The sequence below is a fragment of the Emys orbicularis genome, chromosome 1 (assembly GCF_028017835.1).
Source record: "Emys orbicularis isolate rEmyOrb1 chromosome 1, rEmyOrb1.hap1, whole genome shotgun sequence".
NCBI lineage: Eukaryota > Metazoa > Chordata > Testudines > Emydidae > Emys > Emys orbicularis.
This window is the reverse complement of record NC_088683.1, coordinates 130624823-130642613: the sequence shown is the minus strand read 5'-3', so window position 1 is coordinate 130642613 and position 17791 is coordinate 130624823. Positions and strand designations below refer to the sequence as shown.

At 40.7% G+C, this 17791-nt stretch overlaps 1 protein-coding gene across 1 annotated transcript in view; it reads left to right on the top strand.

The window, feature by feature from the left end:
• The window catches only part of EFCAB6 (EF-hand calcium binding domain 6), a 106838-nt gene that overhangs the window by 15250 nt on the left and 73797 nt on the right, over positions 1–17791 (top strand). Inside the window, exons 3-7 of the mRNA XM_065421650.1 lie at positions 4530–4640; positions 4897–5017; positions 12551–12721; positions 14934–15005; positions 15153–15313. Coding sequence (XP_065277722.1) covers positions 4530–4640; positions 4897–5017; positions 12551–12721; positions 14934–15005; positions 15153–15313 — 636 coding nt within the window. The remainder of the gene's footprint in view (positions 1–4529; positions 4641–4896; positions 5018–12550; positions 12722–14933; positions 15006–15152; positions 15314–17791) is intronic.

Sequence of the window (17791 nt, the reverse complement as noted above, 5' to 3'; positions counted from 1 at the left end):
GAACCAGTTCCAGTAACAGATGGACAATCTCACTGTATCTGGTGCCTTGAAGAGGCATGCATCCCACAGAAGTGCACCTTCTGCCACCAGCTAAAGATGAGATCTCGCATGAACCAGGAGCTGAAGTTAAAACTTCTGGTGGAGGGTGCGCTTTGATCACCAGCTGACTCTGGTGCTGAAGCTTCTCAAGGACACAGATTGTCCCTGGAGCCTTCAACCTCCAAAGGGATAGACTCACAAAAAAGCTCAGCAGATTCCCGCCGCAGAGATTTGAAAAAAAGGGCTTCAAGCCCGCAAACAGAGTCTTTGGCCAGCCAGAGGGGTTCCCCGGCATGCTCGGCCACATTGGTCCAACAGCACCAGCTCTTTGAAGCATGGTACCCAGAAACAGCAGGGACGCTCCAGAATCCCCATTACTCAGTAGCGGGGCCCCAGTACCATGCACGTCTCGACATCTAGAATCACCAATGGCACCAGGACATTTGCCACCAGCACCCCGGTCAGCACCTCCCCTACCCATTGAGAAGTCTGACGGTGACCAGGATGATGTTATTTCCCTGGCCTCTTACTGTGGTCCACCGTCACAATATCAGGGACCTCCCCAACTACACCCTCATGCCGCCCTTCAATCCTGGTATGGTCCTCCCTGGGCACCCCCCAACCCAGGCATCCCCCCACCAGTGGCCATATTGGAATCCTTGGGCAATGTACAGACCGCACGCTTCTCGAGCATCCAGTGTCTCTCATAGAGAGTCCACCAGACTTTGTCCTACGGCTTCGGTGTCCAGAACCCCAGAACCAGAGGAGAAAACTTTGGAGGGACAGGAGGAAAGGCTCAAAATGGAGGCTACCCACCAGCAAACATTTCCTCGTCATCACCAGATGCGGCTGTGATGCCCCCTCCTCTATCGCTAGCTGATGATTTTAGATACTTTCAAGACCTTGTTAATAGGGTAGTGGATGAGCTCAAATGGCTGAATGGACACTGCTACCTACAATCTCCAATTAAAGGTGTGGGGCGCAGATACACCTACAATAGAGCACCCTTAACTTCCTCTTACCTTCTTTGTAAAGCACTTTGAGATCTATAGATGAAAAGTGCTATATAAGAACTAACTATTTTCTACTAGACATAGAATTGCTTTGGAATCACAAAATCCTGAAGTCTTCACTCAGGTTTTACTCCCAGTGAATTCAATGAGTGTTTTGCATATGTAAGATTTCTGGATTTCACCCATGAAAATTAAGGATGGAATAGGCAGAGCCCAGTACTGAGAAGTGCTGAGCATGTGCAGTTCCCATTGAGGTGTGTGGGAGTTCCAGGTGCTAAGTACATCTTGGATCTTATTCATCCCCTCCCATGATAAAACCCATGGGAAGAGGCTTTGTGGGAGACAATCTCAATGATGATTAACAAATTTATTTGAGCATAAGCTTTCGTGGGCTACATCATGTCACAGCTAACCTGGTGGATGAACTTTGTGACCTTGTTCTCACCCACAACTATTTCACATTTGGGGACAATATATACCTTCAAGTCAGCGGCACTGCTATGGGTACCCGCATGGCCCCACAGTATGCCAACATTTTTATGGCTGACTTAGAACAACACTTCCTTAGCTCTCGTCCCCTAATGCCCCTACTCTACTTGCGCTACATTGATGACATCTTCATCATCTGGACCCATGGAAAGGAGGCCCTTGAAGAATTCCACCATGATTTCAATAATTTCCATCCCACCATTAACCTCAGCCTAGATCAATCCACACAAGCGGTCCATTTCCTGGACACTACTGTGCTAATAAGCGATGGTCACATAAATACCACCCTATACCGGAAACCTACTGACCGCTATACTTACCTACATGTCTCTAGCTTCCATCCAGGACACACCACAAGATCCATTGTCTACAGCCAACCTCTAAGATACAACTGCATTTGCTCCAATCCCTCAGACAGAGACAAGCACCTACAAGATCTCTATCAAGCATTCTTAAAACTACAGTACCCACCTGCTGAAGTGAAAAAACAGATTGACAGAGCCAGACGAGTACCCAGAAGTCACCTCCTACAAGACAGGCCCAACAAAGAAAATAACAGAATACCACTAGCTGTCACCTTCAGTCCCCAACTAAAACCTCTCCAGCGCATCATCAAAGATCTACAACCTATCCTGAAAGATGATCCCTCACTCTCACAGATCTTGGGAGACAGACCTGTCCTCGCTTACAGACAACCCCCCAACCTGAAGCAAATACTCACCAGCAACCACACATCACTGAACAAAAACACTGACCCAGGAACCTATCCTTGCAACAAAGCCCGATGCCGACTCTGTCCACATATCTATTCAAGTGACATCATCATAGGACCTAATCACATCAGCCATACCATCAGGGGCTCGTTCACCTGCACATCTACCAATGTGATATATGCCATCATGTGCCAGCAATGCCCCTCTGCCATGTACATTGGTCAAACCAGACAGTCTCTACGCAAAAGAATTAATGGACACAAATCTGACATCAGGAATCATAATACTCAAAAACCAGTGGGAGAACACTTTAACCTGTCTGGTCATTCAATGACAGACCAGTGGGTGGCAATTTTACAACAGAAAAGCTTCAAAAAGAGACTCCAACGAGAAACTGCTGAACTCGAATTGATATGCAAATTAGACACAATCAATTTAGGTTTGAATAAAGACTGGGAATGGCTGAGCCATTACAAACATTGAATCTATCACCCCATGTAAGTACTCTCACACTTCTTATCAACCTGTCTGTACTGGGCTATCTTGATTATCACTTCAAAAGTTTTTTTTTTCTTTTTTCTCTTACTTAATTGGCTTCTCAGAGTTGGTAAGACAACTCCCACCTGTTCATGCTCTCTGTATGTGTGTGTATATATATCTCCTCAATATATGTTCCATTCTATGCATCCAAAGAAGTGGGATGTAGCCCACGAAAGCTTATGCTCAAATAAATTTGTTAGTCTCTAAGGTGCCACAAGTACTCCTGTTCTTTTTGCGGATACAGACTAACACGGCTGCTACTCTGAAATCAGTGATGATTGTTTTTCAACGATTCTACTACATCATCTAATTGGGGTGGAAATTCTCTATCCTGCAGAAAAGGGAGCCTGCCGTCAAACTGTGTGGATCCTCAGGGATCCATGCTGATTCCCTGTGCTGCTACATCAGCTCTGGCCCCTAGTAGCCATGCTGTGCTCTCCCCAGCTCCCTGGCACCATGGCAGTTGCCCTCTGAGGTGCTGTTGAGGTAGCTGAAGAAGGGGGTAGTCAGACACATGGAAAGGGCCTCTGTTTGTGAGGATCTTGGGGACAATAATGCAGACCAAGATCCATCTGTTTGCTTGTTGCCGGTGCAGAATTGTTCCCTACAGTGTACTTTTGAGTGATTTATAGAACCACAGAAATGTGACATGGGAAAGATCTCAGTTAGGGGTTGAAAATACCAGTTGGCTGGGTCTTAATTTTAAAGATAATCTGTTACTTCATATTTGATTATTGTTTCAGACAAATATGATTATGAAACTGTTTCCCCCAGTTTTTTTAATAAACTTTCACTCAAGCCAGTGAACTGTGGTGTGTATGTTACACCTGTAAGTGGGTTAATTTTGAAAAAAAGTCAGTTTTAACAAGAACCGGATAGAAAAACTGTTCTACCCTCAGGTTTTGATCAGCCAATGAATGATTGTTCTGATGGTGTAATTCTTCCAACTTGGAATTTCATTGGCTGAGCTTGATAAACTTAATGAACTTCTGAGGATGGAGGTTTTTTGTGGGAGCTCCACAAAAGTCTTTCCACTATTTGTTGTCCTGTTAACCCCTTATTACATTTTATTGTTGTTTAAACCTCACCTTGGTAGTCATGCTCTAAACACAGCATAACACCATTCTAACAGGCTTCAGGAATAGATATTTAAAACTTTGTTGAAATGAGTAAAGCAGTGAGTCATCACATTTTTTCTAAATAAGTTGGTGACAGTGCTTAAAAGACACCATCTAATTTAGGAACGTGTTTTGCCACACTTACTTAGGGCTTCATCCTGCACCACTGAAGTTAAATGGGAGCTATGCCACTGACTTCAAGGGGAGCAAAATCAAGCCCTCACTGATTTCAAAGGGATTATTCACAGAGTAAAATACTACTCAACATGAGTGAAGTTGACAGAATCTGGCCATTAATGCCTTATAAATGCATTCTAACACTTCTAAATTGAAGGGTTTTCAGTTCGGATAAAACCAGAACCATCTGATCAGGTCTAGTTCTGATCAGGTCTAGTTCTTTCTTCTGTTAGACTGGTGGAACTCAGAAGGGAATTTGGCCCAACTTTTTTTATCGTTGAAATTTGCCACATACTTTTTGTAAAATTTTAAGCTTTGTAAACTCAGACTAGATTGCATAAATTTCTGTCACAAGCCAAAATTCTCTCTGGAAAATGTAGTTATAGCAGTGTTACAAAAGGAAGTCTTTTTAAACAGTTCTTACATCTTTGTTTGACCAGATTTGGATTTAAAGCCACAGGTAAAATTGCCTGGCATCAATTTTTAGAGAAATTTCAGGACCCTGTGACATATGAAAATGGACAGACACTTCCTATAAGAAAAAACCACAGGTAAGTAGAAAATTACATTTTTTTTGTTCGAGGTGTACTTGAACTTGATGGAAAATTATATCTACTGAAATAATTGTTGATTAAATTTACTTCAGATAATCTTTTGGGGATATTCTCATTATCCATATAAATGTCTAAGCATATTTTTGAGTCCTACTAAGCTTTTGGCCTTAATGAGTTTACATTTTCTCCCTACTCTGAAAAGTAAGAGGATGAGAGATGAGAACGTTGTGTCAACCATGTTTTCCTGTTGTAGAGTAAACCCAATCAGAGGAATGGATGAAGCTTTCTCAAGTAACAGTGTCCTTCTAAAGCTGCGCAGACACATCCAAAATGCATATCCATCACTGAAGCAGGCATTTCTCATGATTGATACAGTAAGAGACCTTATTTTTAACTCTTACAATGCTGAGATTCTGTGGATGACTTAACACATTCACAAACTGATGCAGTTTTTAACCTCTCAAGCTACCCTCTTGACAAGTACCCAGCAACCTCTCAGATCCCAACCCTCCTGCCAAGCAAGTCTTTCCCTTCATCTGGTTTCCTAACCCTCTCCCAAACATCCTATACCTTCCTCCAATGAATTACTTGCTTTCAGGTGTTGCTGCCTTCCCTTGCCTTCTGTCCTCCACCCTAATAAAAAAAGCCATGACCACTTACACTCATAGCAAGTGCTGGAACAAATGTGCTTCACCAAGACTCAAGCCCTGATCCAACTGCCACTTCCCTCTTGCTACCCTCTCGTCATAAATCTGACTTTGCCCCTCCCTCAACTCCTAACAATCCATCCTCACAATATGCCAGGCAGCGCAGCTTTGAAAGCATGCCAAAGGATGTATGCTATGCCAGATACAAGGGCATGTTCCCACCAGAGAAAGAGGAAACTGGGAGGCAGATTGTGGCTGAGTCACAATCTGCTTCTTGGCTGCTCCTGGGGGCAACACAACAACATGCTGCCTCATACACAGGGCTCATGGCAAAGCCCGATCTTGTATGAACGGCCCGCATTTTTTGTTCCTACATGCAGGACTTTACATTTGGCGGTATTGAAATACATTGTTTGCTTGCGCTTAGTTTACCAAGTGATTCAGATCTCTCTGTATCAGTAATTTACCTCTTCCCCCAATCTTTGGGTACGTCTATACTTACCTCCGGGTTCGGCGGTAAGCAATCGATCTTCTGGGATCGATTTATCGCGTCTTGTCTAGACGCGATAAATCGATCCCGGAAGTGCTCGCCATAGACGCCGGTACTCCTGCTCCGCGAGAGGAGTACGCGGAGTCGACGGGGGAGCCTGCCTGCCGCGTGTGGACCCGCGGTAAGTACCTTGTAGTTCGAACTAAGGTACTTCGACTTCAGCTACGTTATTCACGTAGCTGAAGTTGCGTATCTTGGTTCGAACTGGGGGGTTAGTGTGGACCAGCCCTTTGTGTCATCTACAAACTTATTAGTGATGATTTTGTTTTCTTCTAGGTCATTGATAAAAATATTATGTAACTTGGGGCCAACAACCAATTCCTTGCAGGACCCTACTGGAAACACAGACCCTTGATAGTGATTCCCCATTTACAGTTACATTTTAAAACCTGTTAGTTAGCCAATTTTGAATCCATTTAATGTGTGCCATATTCAATTTCGTATCATTCTTGTCTTAATCAAAATGTCATAAAAAAGATATCAAGTTCACTTGACAAGATCTATTTTTTCCAAACACCTATCTTGATTGGCATTAATGATATTATCCTACTTCATTTCTTTATTAATCAAGTCCTATATATAGGAGGGGAATATTACATACATGAGGCTAAATAGTCCCCTCCCCCCGTGAAAAGCCACAGGTGGGAATGTTTTGATTTTTTTTTAGTATCATTCATTTTTTTATATTTGGGGTTGGAAACTCTCCGTACACTTATTCCATTTACTCTATATAGTTTTTAACCTTTCAGTTGAGTTAATTATATTTTATTATTCTTTTTTCATCTTGTAAACTTATGTGCAACTAAATTCCATAAATTGTAATGCGTTTCTATTGTTAGAATAATTTTAGTTTGTTGCTGTACTGTTTTTGTTAATCTCCACATTGTTTATGTTAGTTTTTAGTATTGATTGTCTGTTGTGTCCCAGTTGCTTAAAGGATTGCTAAAGTACAAACTTAAAATGTCCACCTCAGACTTCCAGAGTTCCATGTTGCTGCATTTCCTGTTGTGTGGATAAATTTAGAAATTCAGTCTGGGATCTTTCATGAGCATTACTTTTATTTGTAAAACCCTTTTAAAAAGGATAGTTTGTGATGCTTCTCTGGGCAAGCAATGCAAGCTGTGTGTAGAAGTCTCCTAAATGAAGACACCAAGGCCCAAGAAAAGAAGTTAAAGTGTTTTCTAGCCACCCATGAAACCAGACAGCCTATGGAATTTATAAACATCTCAGAGTGCTCCTGAAGTTGTCATAGGTTCAAAAGAACTGTAGGTAGCTCCAAAATTACACCGTGATCCTGCAAAGATTTATGCACATGCTTAATATTACACAGGAGAAGTCCCATTGATTTTGACTGCAATTGACATTAAAGACACGCATAAATGTTTGTAGACTCAAATTCTATACCAAGCCACTCTGGAAAATGTTTCAAAGAAGTTTGGAAAATTTCACAAATGCAAATATGCAACTTCTCAAATTTCTCAACTGCCTTATCCAGTTATTCCCAAACTTAAATAAATAAATATCCCTTGGCACATGACCGCACATGAGATATTATAGGCAGAATTATTGCATTTTAGTGAAGTGAGGGAAGGGATTAAAATCAGTATGATAATGTAAAGTAAGTTTGAACCTCAACTACAGAGTCATTATCACAGCCCCATGCTATACAATATAAATAGAAAATGTGGAACTTGTAAAACATTTCTTGTTTGTGGTCTATAATCTGACAGAATAATGTCAGAGCTGTGAGATTGACCAGGATCATTCCATTGCATCACTCACTTTATCTGCAGCAATATTTTAATCTGATTTTTTTAACAGAATTTGGGCATGCTTTTTATGTCTAGCTCTAGAATGAATGCACTCTTAATAAAGAACTGTCAGTCTATTCTGTTCTATGGCTTTCATGATGTACTGAACTATGTTAAAAAAAGCATTCTTGTCATTTTTGATGGAATGTCATGATATATATGATCCATACACTGGGCTGTGTGATCGTTGCTTTAATGGACAGATGGAATTTTTTTATTACTTTGATTTGCTACAGATTGCTCTTCTTAAATTGTACAGTCTATATTTTTGGATTGGATGAGCAAATAATAGACTGAAAAAATTAAAGCTTTCAGTCTGGTTGACACAAGCAAAATGAGCACTGGGCATATCTTCAGAGGTACTGCTGGCATTTTTTATTACAAATTTTTATATAGATGATATATCACAATTCCTTTCTAATATAATTACATAAAAATTGCTCTTTCCCGCTCTGCAGTATAAATTACACACATATATGTTTCAGAGTGGTAGCTGTGTTAGTCTGTATCAGCAAAAACAATGAGGAGTCATTGTGGCACCTTAGAGACTAACAAATGTATTTGGGCATAAGCTTTCATGGGCTAAAACCCACTTCATCAGATGCATGGAATGGAAAATACAGTAGGCAGGTATATATACACAGTACATGAAAAGATGGGAGTTGCCTTACCAAGTGGGGGGTCAGTGTTAACTAGACAATTCAATTAAAGTGGAAGTGGGCTATTCTCAACAGTAGAATACCAAGGGAGGAAAAATCACTTTTGTAGTAGTAATGAGCAGGGCCGTCCCTAGCTATTCTGGGGCCCTACGCAGTCCCCCTGCGGAGGGGGGAGGCAGGCCTCCGCAGGGGGACCGCAGGGAGAGCTGACCCCAGGCCTCTGTGGGGGGGTCTGGCTTGGGGGGCAGGAGGGAACACCCACCCCCCAGCACTAACCGGCGGCGTGGCTGGGTCGCTGCACTTCCCGCCACCAGTGAGTGCAGGCCCGGCCCTGGTGCAGTCCTCAGAGGAGTGGTGGCGGGGCGGGGGCGGAGCAGGGGCGGGGGCCATGGGGAAGAGGTGGGGCAAGGGCTGGAGCAGCACACAGCTGCGCAGGGCACCAGGAAATTTTCCCAAATTTCCTGGTGCCCTACGCAGCTGCGTACTTTGCGTATGAGTAGGGACGGCCCGGATAATGAGGCTAATGTAATCTGGGTGGTCCATTTCAAACAGTTGACAAGAAGGTGTGAGTAACAGTAGGGGAAACTAGGTTTTGTAGTGACCCATACACTCCCAGTCTTTATTCAGGCCTAATTTGATGGTGTCCAGTTTGCAAATTAATTCCAGTTCTGCAGTTTCTCAGCGAGCCCCATTGGGTTTGTTGCTAACTCTGTCCACATATCTATTCAAGGGACATCATAGGACCTAACCACATCAGCCACACCATCAGGGGCTCGTTCACCTGCACATCTACAATGTGATATATGCCATCATATGCCAGCAATGCCCCTCTGCCATGTACATTGGCCAAACCGGACAGTCTCTATGCAAAAGAATAAATGGACACAAATCAGATGTCAAGAATTATAACATTCAAAAACTAGTCGGAGAACACTTGAATCTCCCTGGACACTCAATAACAGACTTAAAAGTGGCAATTCTTCAACAAAAAAACTTCAAAAGCAGACTCCAACATGAAACTGCAGAACTGGAATTAATTTGCAGACTGGACACCATCAAATTAGGCCTGAATAAAAACTGGAAGTGGATGGGTCACTACAAAAACTAATTTCCCCATACTAATTTTCCCCTACTGTTACTCACACCTTCTTGTCAACTGTTTGAAATGGGCCACCCTGATTACATTAGCCTCATTACCACTACAAAAGTGATTTTCCTCCCTTGGTATTCTACTGTTGAGAATAGCCCACTTCCACTTTAATTGAATTGTCTCGTTAGCACTGACCCCCCCCCCATTGGTAAGGCAACTCCCATCTTTTCATGTACTGTGTATATATACCTGTCACTCCATGCATCTGATGAAGTGGGTTTTAGCCCATGAAAGCTTATGCCCAAATAAATTTGTTAGTCTCTAAGGTGCCACAAGTACTCCTTGTTGTTTTTACATATATGTTTGTGTGTGTATATATATGTGTGTATATATATGTTTGTGTGTGTATATAAACTAAACTCTCTTCTTTGTAAATTGCTAGGCAAATTGCTAGGCAAATTCTTTCTTTTGTAGTGATTGTGTATATATACACACACAATCACTACAAAAGAAAGAATTTGCCTAGCAATTTGCCTAGCAATTTACAAAGAAGAGAGTTTAGTTTCCTACATTGCAGTAGATAGTAATAACACATACCAGCATTAGGGCCCTGATTCAGCAAAGCACTTAATCACGAACTCAAGCACATGCTTATGCGCTTTATTGTAGTGGTCATCAATGAATGAAATTATTTACACAGATACCGATGTTTGAGACAGCAGAAAGAGAACTCTGGCTGCAGGAGGAACAGCTTCATCCTTAACATCCAAAACTGTTACACATATAGAGATACATACAGATTTTCAGCTGTTGTAAATAACTGTAGCCCCAGTGAGGTCATTGGAGCTATGCTAATTTACACCAGGTGACAATCTAGCTCATAAATGAAAACATTTTAGAGATTTTAGGTGTCAAATAAACAATCAAAAAGTTCACTGATTGAAGGCTAATATAATATATATTATTTTTTCAATATTATCAAAGCAATGACTAAAAAACAAGTTATCTTTGTGTTTAAGCTTTGTGGAGAAGATGCTTCCACTTATACGGTACATATTTTCATGTAAAGTAGAACTAATTTTTGTATCTCCTGTACCAAATTTCTTAACACATTCACTGAGGTAGATATATTATCAAGTTTCTTTTCCGTATGATTTAATGCACTGACAACAGTCTCTAAAGAAAATTCAGATGGCAGAAAAGCAGTTTCACAAGACCATTATCTTTTGATTACAAAACTTCAAAGTGTTTCCCAAACCAGCTGATGAAGTAAATAATTGCTCATCCTGTATATTACTACTGCCACCCTGGATCTCTATAGGGGACTAAAGGGAAACAGAATTTTTCTTGGTGTGAGGTTTATGAGCAGCAAAATATTTGTCTCATGCTTAGGCAGAAATGAATCACTGGAGAAACTGTTTACCATTCATTTTTCTTTTATTGTTCCCAGGCATTTATTCCTTACATTTCTTCCTTTTTCCACTGTTTTTTTTAAGGGAAGCAAAATATAATAAAAGTCCAAGCAAAAATATAAAATTCTAAGATCTAATAGACTGTGATAAAAACAGACTAACCTCTATTTAAAACTCTCTCTCAAACCTTATGGAGATATGTCATGGGGACTGAAACAAAAATCATGCCTTAACTGTAACAATACATAAATATAATAGTACTGTTGTATGAGCCCATTCCATTGTTTATTGCATAAAATGCTTTAAAAAGTGCATATTTATATGATAGTATGATAGAGTGTCACATGCTGGGACTCTGTACAGAAATGCAGAATTATTTCTACTAAGTCACTCTCACTGTCAGACCCAGTGGTTCCTATTGGCTCCAACCCAGGAATATAAAAAGCTTAGCATTACTCTCTAAGGCAGAGAGACCTGTGTGCAAAGACAGAGAGATCAAGAAGGAAAAAACCCTAGGAAAAGATAAGCTCAAGAAAAAAGCTTAGGTTGGAGTTTGTATTTTATTGTTCTGATATTAAGAATAAAGGAAATCCCCTGATAGGGGGTGAATTTGGGATACTAACCCAGGGTGCATGTATATATGTATGCAGGGCCGGCGCAACCCATTAGGCGACCTAGGCAGTCGCCTAGGGCGCTAGCATTTGGGGGGCGGCGACCGCAGCGGCCGGATCTTCGGCCGCCCCGGTCATCAGCGGTATTTCGGGGGCGGAACCTTCCGCCGCCTCTGTCGGGGGCGGCAATTCGGGGGCGGGACCTTCCGCCGCCTCTGTCGGGGGCGGCATTTCGGGGGCGGGACCTTCTGCTGCCTAGGGCGGCAAAAAAGCTGGCGGCGCTCCTGTATGTATGTTCTCTGCTGAGAGCAGTGTGGGAATTCATTCGAGTCACAAATAGCCTTTAAAGGACTCCCCTTCTTCACCAAGGCAATGGATGGGGCCAGTGGCAGCAGCAAGTCACTGTAGGGTAACAGAGCTGGTGGGAAGTAACAAAAACATCCTTTTTATTTAAAAAAGTGTGTGTGTGTATGTATGTGTGTTTATATGTGCTTACATAACATAAACCATCAGTTTAATTTTTGCAGAAAGGTGCTGAATTAATCTTGGAGACCAAAGACTTTTGTCTGTTTCTCCACAGAACAGGTCCAGGACAGGCAGCTATATTGTAAGCTCCCTAATACTGCTCCACCAACATATTACAAACCTGAACTTAGGGTCTGACTTCTAGTGTAAGAGGATAGTTCAATTTCTATAACCTTAGTCCCTCTGCTGTTACTGTCAACAAGTGCTCCCGTTGTGGTGTATCCTCTTGTCCACTGAGAACTGGACTGAGACCACCAGATTCACATCATGTAAACTGGTGGTTCTCAACCTGTGAGCTGGGGGCCGCTGGCAGCCCAATCAGCACACAGCTGTGGCCCATGTGACATCTTCAGGGCCATACAGGTAGTATATATATTGAGTGGATGCAGCCCACTTAACACACAGAGAGCTGCATATGCAGCCCACAGTGGTAAGTAGGTTGAGAACCACTGATTAGACTATCAAAAAGCTAACCAATATTAAAAGCTTTCAGTCACTGTGGGTTGTGTGACGTAGAGGTTCAGAACAGTGTTTTAAAATAGACATTGTCTTTTAGTAAATTTGTTCACTCCGTTTCACACACACATAAACATTTGTTTTAGAAACAAGATGGAAAGATCACAAGAAATGAGCTTCGTCGCGTTTTGGACTGTATCTTATTTCAAATAAGAGACAAGGACTTCCAAGACCTAATCAAGATAATTGATCCAGAACACACTGGGTACCTCAGCTACCATACATTTTTAGACTTGTTTGAAGAAAAGGAATCTCTAGTAAGTGTTTATCAATACTTTTCTAAGGATTTTCTTTTTTATAATGTCTATAGCAAGGTGTCAGGACAATTCTTAATAAAACCCTAAGCACTGAATAATCTTCATCTAAGTTAGTGAATGCATATGCTTTTCAGCAGTGTAAAACTCCTACATAATTCACACTCTTGGATTCTTTTGCCTCTGAAGCATGGGTTGAGAACCAATTTCACAGTTACCTCAAGTTTCTGGAAACTCCCCCTGGAATGTAATCACAAGTTCATGTACATGTGTGTAGCAGGTGTGGGATGGAAGTATCTCTTTCCAGCTTTCAATCATCAAAACTGTTTTGCAGATATTTTGCAGAAGAGCTCTTTCTATCTATTTATACTAGATAATAATACATAGGTTCTGAGATTTACAATACCCATTGATTGTGTGTTTTCATGAGTATGACTTTGAAATTTTTGGAGTTTTGTAGTCATCTTTTAATATCTTCCTTTAGAACCACTACCATACATATAGTGAGGTTATATCCTGTATCTTTTGACCGGAATATCTAGTCAGTATGTCAGTTTCTTTTTGGGCTTACTGAATTATACTCAGAAGTAGTCTAATCTATAGTTTTCATAACTGCTTTATTATATTAGAGCTGTTCATAATATTTTTATTAGATCACTTTTAGGTTCACATTTATTCATCTGAATAAATCTTTATTTAGTTTTTGTCTTAAGCTGGTGTAGTTAGTGTCATTGGAAAGAATCAAAGAACCTGGCAGTGTCAAGAGATGCACTAGATGCACAAAAAGAGGTTCCTACTGAATAGTCTTGAATGGTGTGTATTGCTTTGAGAAAAGCTTTGATGTAGAACTGAAATAGACGGCATCCTGTTCTGATGGCTCCAACAATAGATACATTTGATTCATCCGTTCATGTCCCTTCTACCTATTCTTGAATTGAATAATAGTTGTGCTGAGAGTCTGGGACACATTTTTATAATTATAAAACTGACATGTCAGAGGGGAAAAATATAAATACTGTCAAAGTGCAAATACTAATGGGTTATGCAAATGAATTTGGATGCTCAAATTAACTTATTTGGGTTCATTTTAGAGTTGAAATTCTACTGCCTACTTAGTGTTCTAAATAAAGTAAATTTTAGCATAAAGAAGGGCAGGCTAGAGAAACAGAGAGCAACAGGGATCATGGCCACCCTGGGATAAGATACCAGCTGATAACCAGAGATAACCTTGCTAGTTAGGACTTCACACTTGAAGAGTGATTCTGCTCTGAAGAGTGGGCCAGATTCTGACCTCTGTTGTGCCAATCTGTTGGTGCAAAGCAGCTGCAAAGCAAGTCTAGCCAAATACAAAGGCTCCACCCACTCATTCCCTAGGTGATATAAAGCTGGCATAGTTGGCTCTGTAACACTCTGTCCTGCCCACTCTGTGGCATAGGGGAATTCTTTGGGGGCAGACCCAAAGGGAGGGGAGTTTTTCTAGAATGCTGTGGTGCTCTGTCATTCTCTGGCTGAGGGAATGGCCCCATGGGAACTCTTGCAGCCAGATGAAAGTCAAAGCAGCTCTGAGGCAGATGCTAGTAGTGCTGGGAACCAAGTTGGTCCCCAACTAGCCAAACCAGCTCCTCGCTGGCCCCAGGACTGGGGTATCTGAAAATGACATAAAGGCACCTTTGTCTCCCCTTGGATTTTGCACTGAACAGAGCTCAGCTGGATCTGAGTATTGACCCCAGTTACTCTGGAAAAATAAGGTTCCATGTGTCTGTTGCATCTCAGTAGTTCTTGTATTAAATGTACTCAGTTTACAAGTAAAAAGATGCTTTTATTCTAACTGCCAGTGCCACAAACTGAACCTGATCTACGTTCTGGGAACCAGATTCTGCGCTCACATTCACCTGTGCCATCCCATTGTCTTCAGATTATTCCCTCAGAGACAGCTATCCAACTTGCAGCTCATCTGTCAGTCTTAGCGACTTTTGCTTTGGAGAGTAACCAGCAGTAATATGTTGTTTTGTTATCAAAGTCAGTAGCTGTAACTTTTAATTCACAAAAGGAGCAGATCAGTGTAGTAAAGTGCCATTTTTGCATAGTCACTTTTCAGATTAGAGCCACACTTTCAAACAGAACCCTGAGAATATATGTATTGGCTGACATTGTACACTACTTAGGAAACAGTGTGCTAAAAAGTTTTAATACAAATAACTTTTTTTTAAATTAGATGGGTCATAAATGGCTTAATGGAACAAAGGAAGTTAAGAAGCCACCTTCTCTTGTTCTAGCTTGGGATACTGTAAGTAATAATGAGGTTTATCTTCAGTAAGTGTTGATTTTCTGTAATTAAGGGGTTTATTTAATTTTTACTATATGATTACTGACATACGGCAATGTAACGTCACAGACATTTTTTATTTCAATGACTGATATATTTGCCTTTTAGGTGGAAGACATTCTTTCAGATAAAATCACGGAAAATTGGAAAGACTTCCACAAGGCTTTGCAGACCTGTGACCCTAAATGTACAGGCATTATTAGCAGAAATCAGCTAAGAAAAATTGTACATATATATTGTCCCTCTTTGTCCAATGAACAATTTACAAAGTAAGCTGCTGGCATCTGACTATTAATTTATGTAACTTTATTAACTTTCTCTCCATATGTTTCTAAAAAAGTGGTGTTTTGAATCTTGGGATACTTCAATTTGCCTTAAGCTTTAGAGAAAATAAAATGCCACCAGGCCAATCAGTAACCCCTATTCTGCAAGTGATCAGATTGCAAATCTCCTCTTTATTTCCATGGAAGTTCCATTAATGAAACACTGGCAAGATTGGGGCCATATAGTTCAAAGGATAATTTTAAAAGGTAAAACAAGCCCATTCCTCAAAGTGAAAATTGGGTGTGATGGAAAATTTATCTTTAAAAAAAAGTATTCACTGTTTCCAAATGGAAATTAATATAACTACCCACATTAACTTGTTGTAATATTCTACAGTAGTATCTTGTAATGAACAATTTGAGTGCCTTGATTTTAGGAGAACCCTTGTAAACTGGGACATGACATAGTCAGCTCTCATTTTGATCATTGGCCAATTGATAACTACATCTCAATCTAAAAAACAATGAACATCCCAAATCACATATGTGTATGGAATCAAAATCTATATCTTATAAAAGAGGAGTGAATTGTATTAGGCATTTTATTGCCGTGGCATGTCAGTCAGGCTATAATTGGCTCTAATTTGCTCTCCTACAAGCTGTAACATTCTTTACGTGCAGCCCTGTGATTCTCCAAAAGATGTGGGATTCTTTCCTACCTTTCAAAACATCATAGGAAAATCAAAGAAATCCGTGCCAGCCTGAACCTTGTGACCCAGTGTCCTGATGATCAGTATAAGTGAGGAGCAAACACAACAGCATGAATAGGAAATGGCTTTTAGAAAATAATTTTGATCTTGAAATATGAACGAGTACAAGTGTGATCACTGAGATAAAATTCCACTGCATCCATTTTCCTTTCTGTGAATTTTGTAGAGAAAACTTTGGGTGCCAGGCATGGGGTTAATAAGAGTCAGGCACCTAATTCCCTGACCACTGTATTAAAAATATACCCTTTTTGTCATCAGTCAGTTTTATGGCTCAGTGTTGTGTAATATATACAGATTGATCACTGATCATGAGCAATTACTTATCCTTCGAGTATTGGATAACTGGCTCTCATCATTCACACACTTCTCCAGATAATGTTTTTACCATTATTTTCAACCATTATTTGTGACAATGGGAGAGCTGTGCTCAGGGTGGAGTCCAGAATTACAACGAATTTAAATTCTAAAATGATTTCTACTTGAAGTTTCAACATCTTGTATCAGAAAATGATGTTGGGGAGGGAAAGCCCAGAAAAGAAAACCAGGGGAAAAAAATCATTAGGGTCTAATCCACAACCATTGCAGTCAATAGATATTTTGCCAGTGTCTTCAGTGGATACAGGACTGATTCATTCTGAAAGGTGCTGAGCACTAAGGCTATGATCCAACAATGCACATAAAAGCGTTTTAGTATGGTATCAGTCCCATTCAAGGGGACTACTTACATACTCAGAGGATGGCGCTGCTAACATGGCCTAAATTGAGTACATGCTTATGTGCTTGTTGGATTGGGGCTAGAATGCTCAGAGCTTTGCAAGATCAGACTTTCTAGAAGCATTAGATGGGATGATTTTGCAATGACCTGATAGGAGCTGACGCAACACGACACAATGTATACCTGACAACAGTGTTTGACTTCCATTGTGGAGGGCATTCATGAGGCCTTTGTAGAATCTGTATAAATTCCACTTTCTAAGGATATTCAGTTGTACTAGCTATGGATAGTTTAAATATATTTGTGCAGCAAACATAGGCATGGAGCATAGGGTGACCAGATGTCCCATTTTTATAGGGACAGTCCCATTTTGGGGGATTTTTTCTTATATAGGCGCCTATTACCCCCTACCCCCGTCCCGTTTTTTCACAGTTGCTATCTGGTCACCCTAATGGAGCATGAACTCTCACTCAGCCCACACTTTGGTCCTGGTTCTGGAAAGCATCTCTATTCAGGACAGCACTTAAGCACATGCTTGAGGGCTATCCGGAATCAGGGCCTTTGCTGAGATGTATATGTCCAGGTGCACCTCATCACACCAAAGAAGAAATTCAATTCTGAGGTTAAAATGAATGCACGTTTTATATTCAACAATTTTTATAGTCAACAATTATTGCTATTGATGACTTATTTGATTGGGTTTTGTTTGTTTGTTTGTTTTAAGGGCTAAATAAGAAATGGGGATTGATTAAATTTGAAATCCATAGATGAAAACTTCCTTGGCAAATAATTTGCTATTCATCTTGTATTCTACCAGACTTGGGCCTTATTCTTTAAAAAAAGATGCTTTTACTCACATCAGGCCACCAGTACACACATTTTTCAAATGGGGATTTAAGACCATCCTGGGAAAATATTGTGGGAAAAGATTATGCATAGAAACAGTGGATGGCACTGTTCATTCACAGCTCTAAAGAGGTTAGGGATGCAGTATTTTAA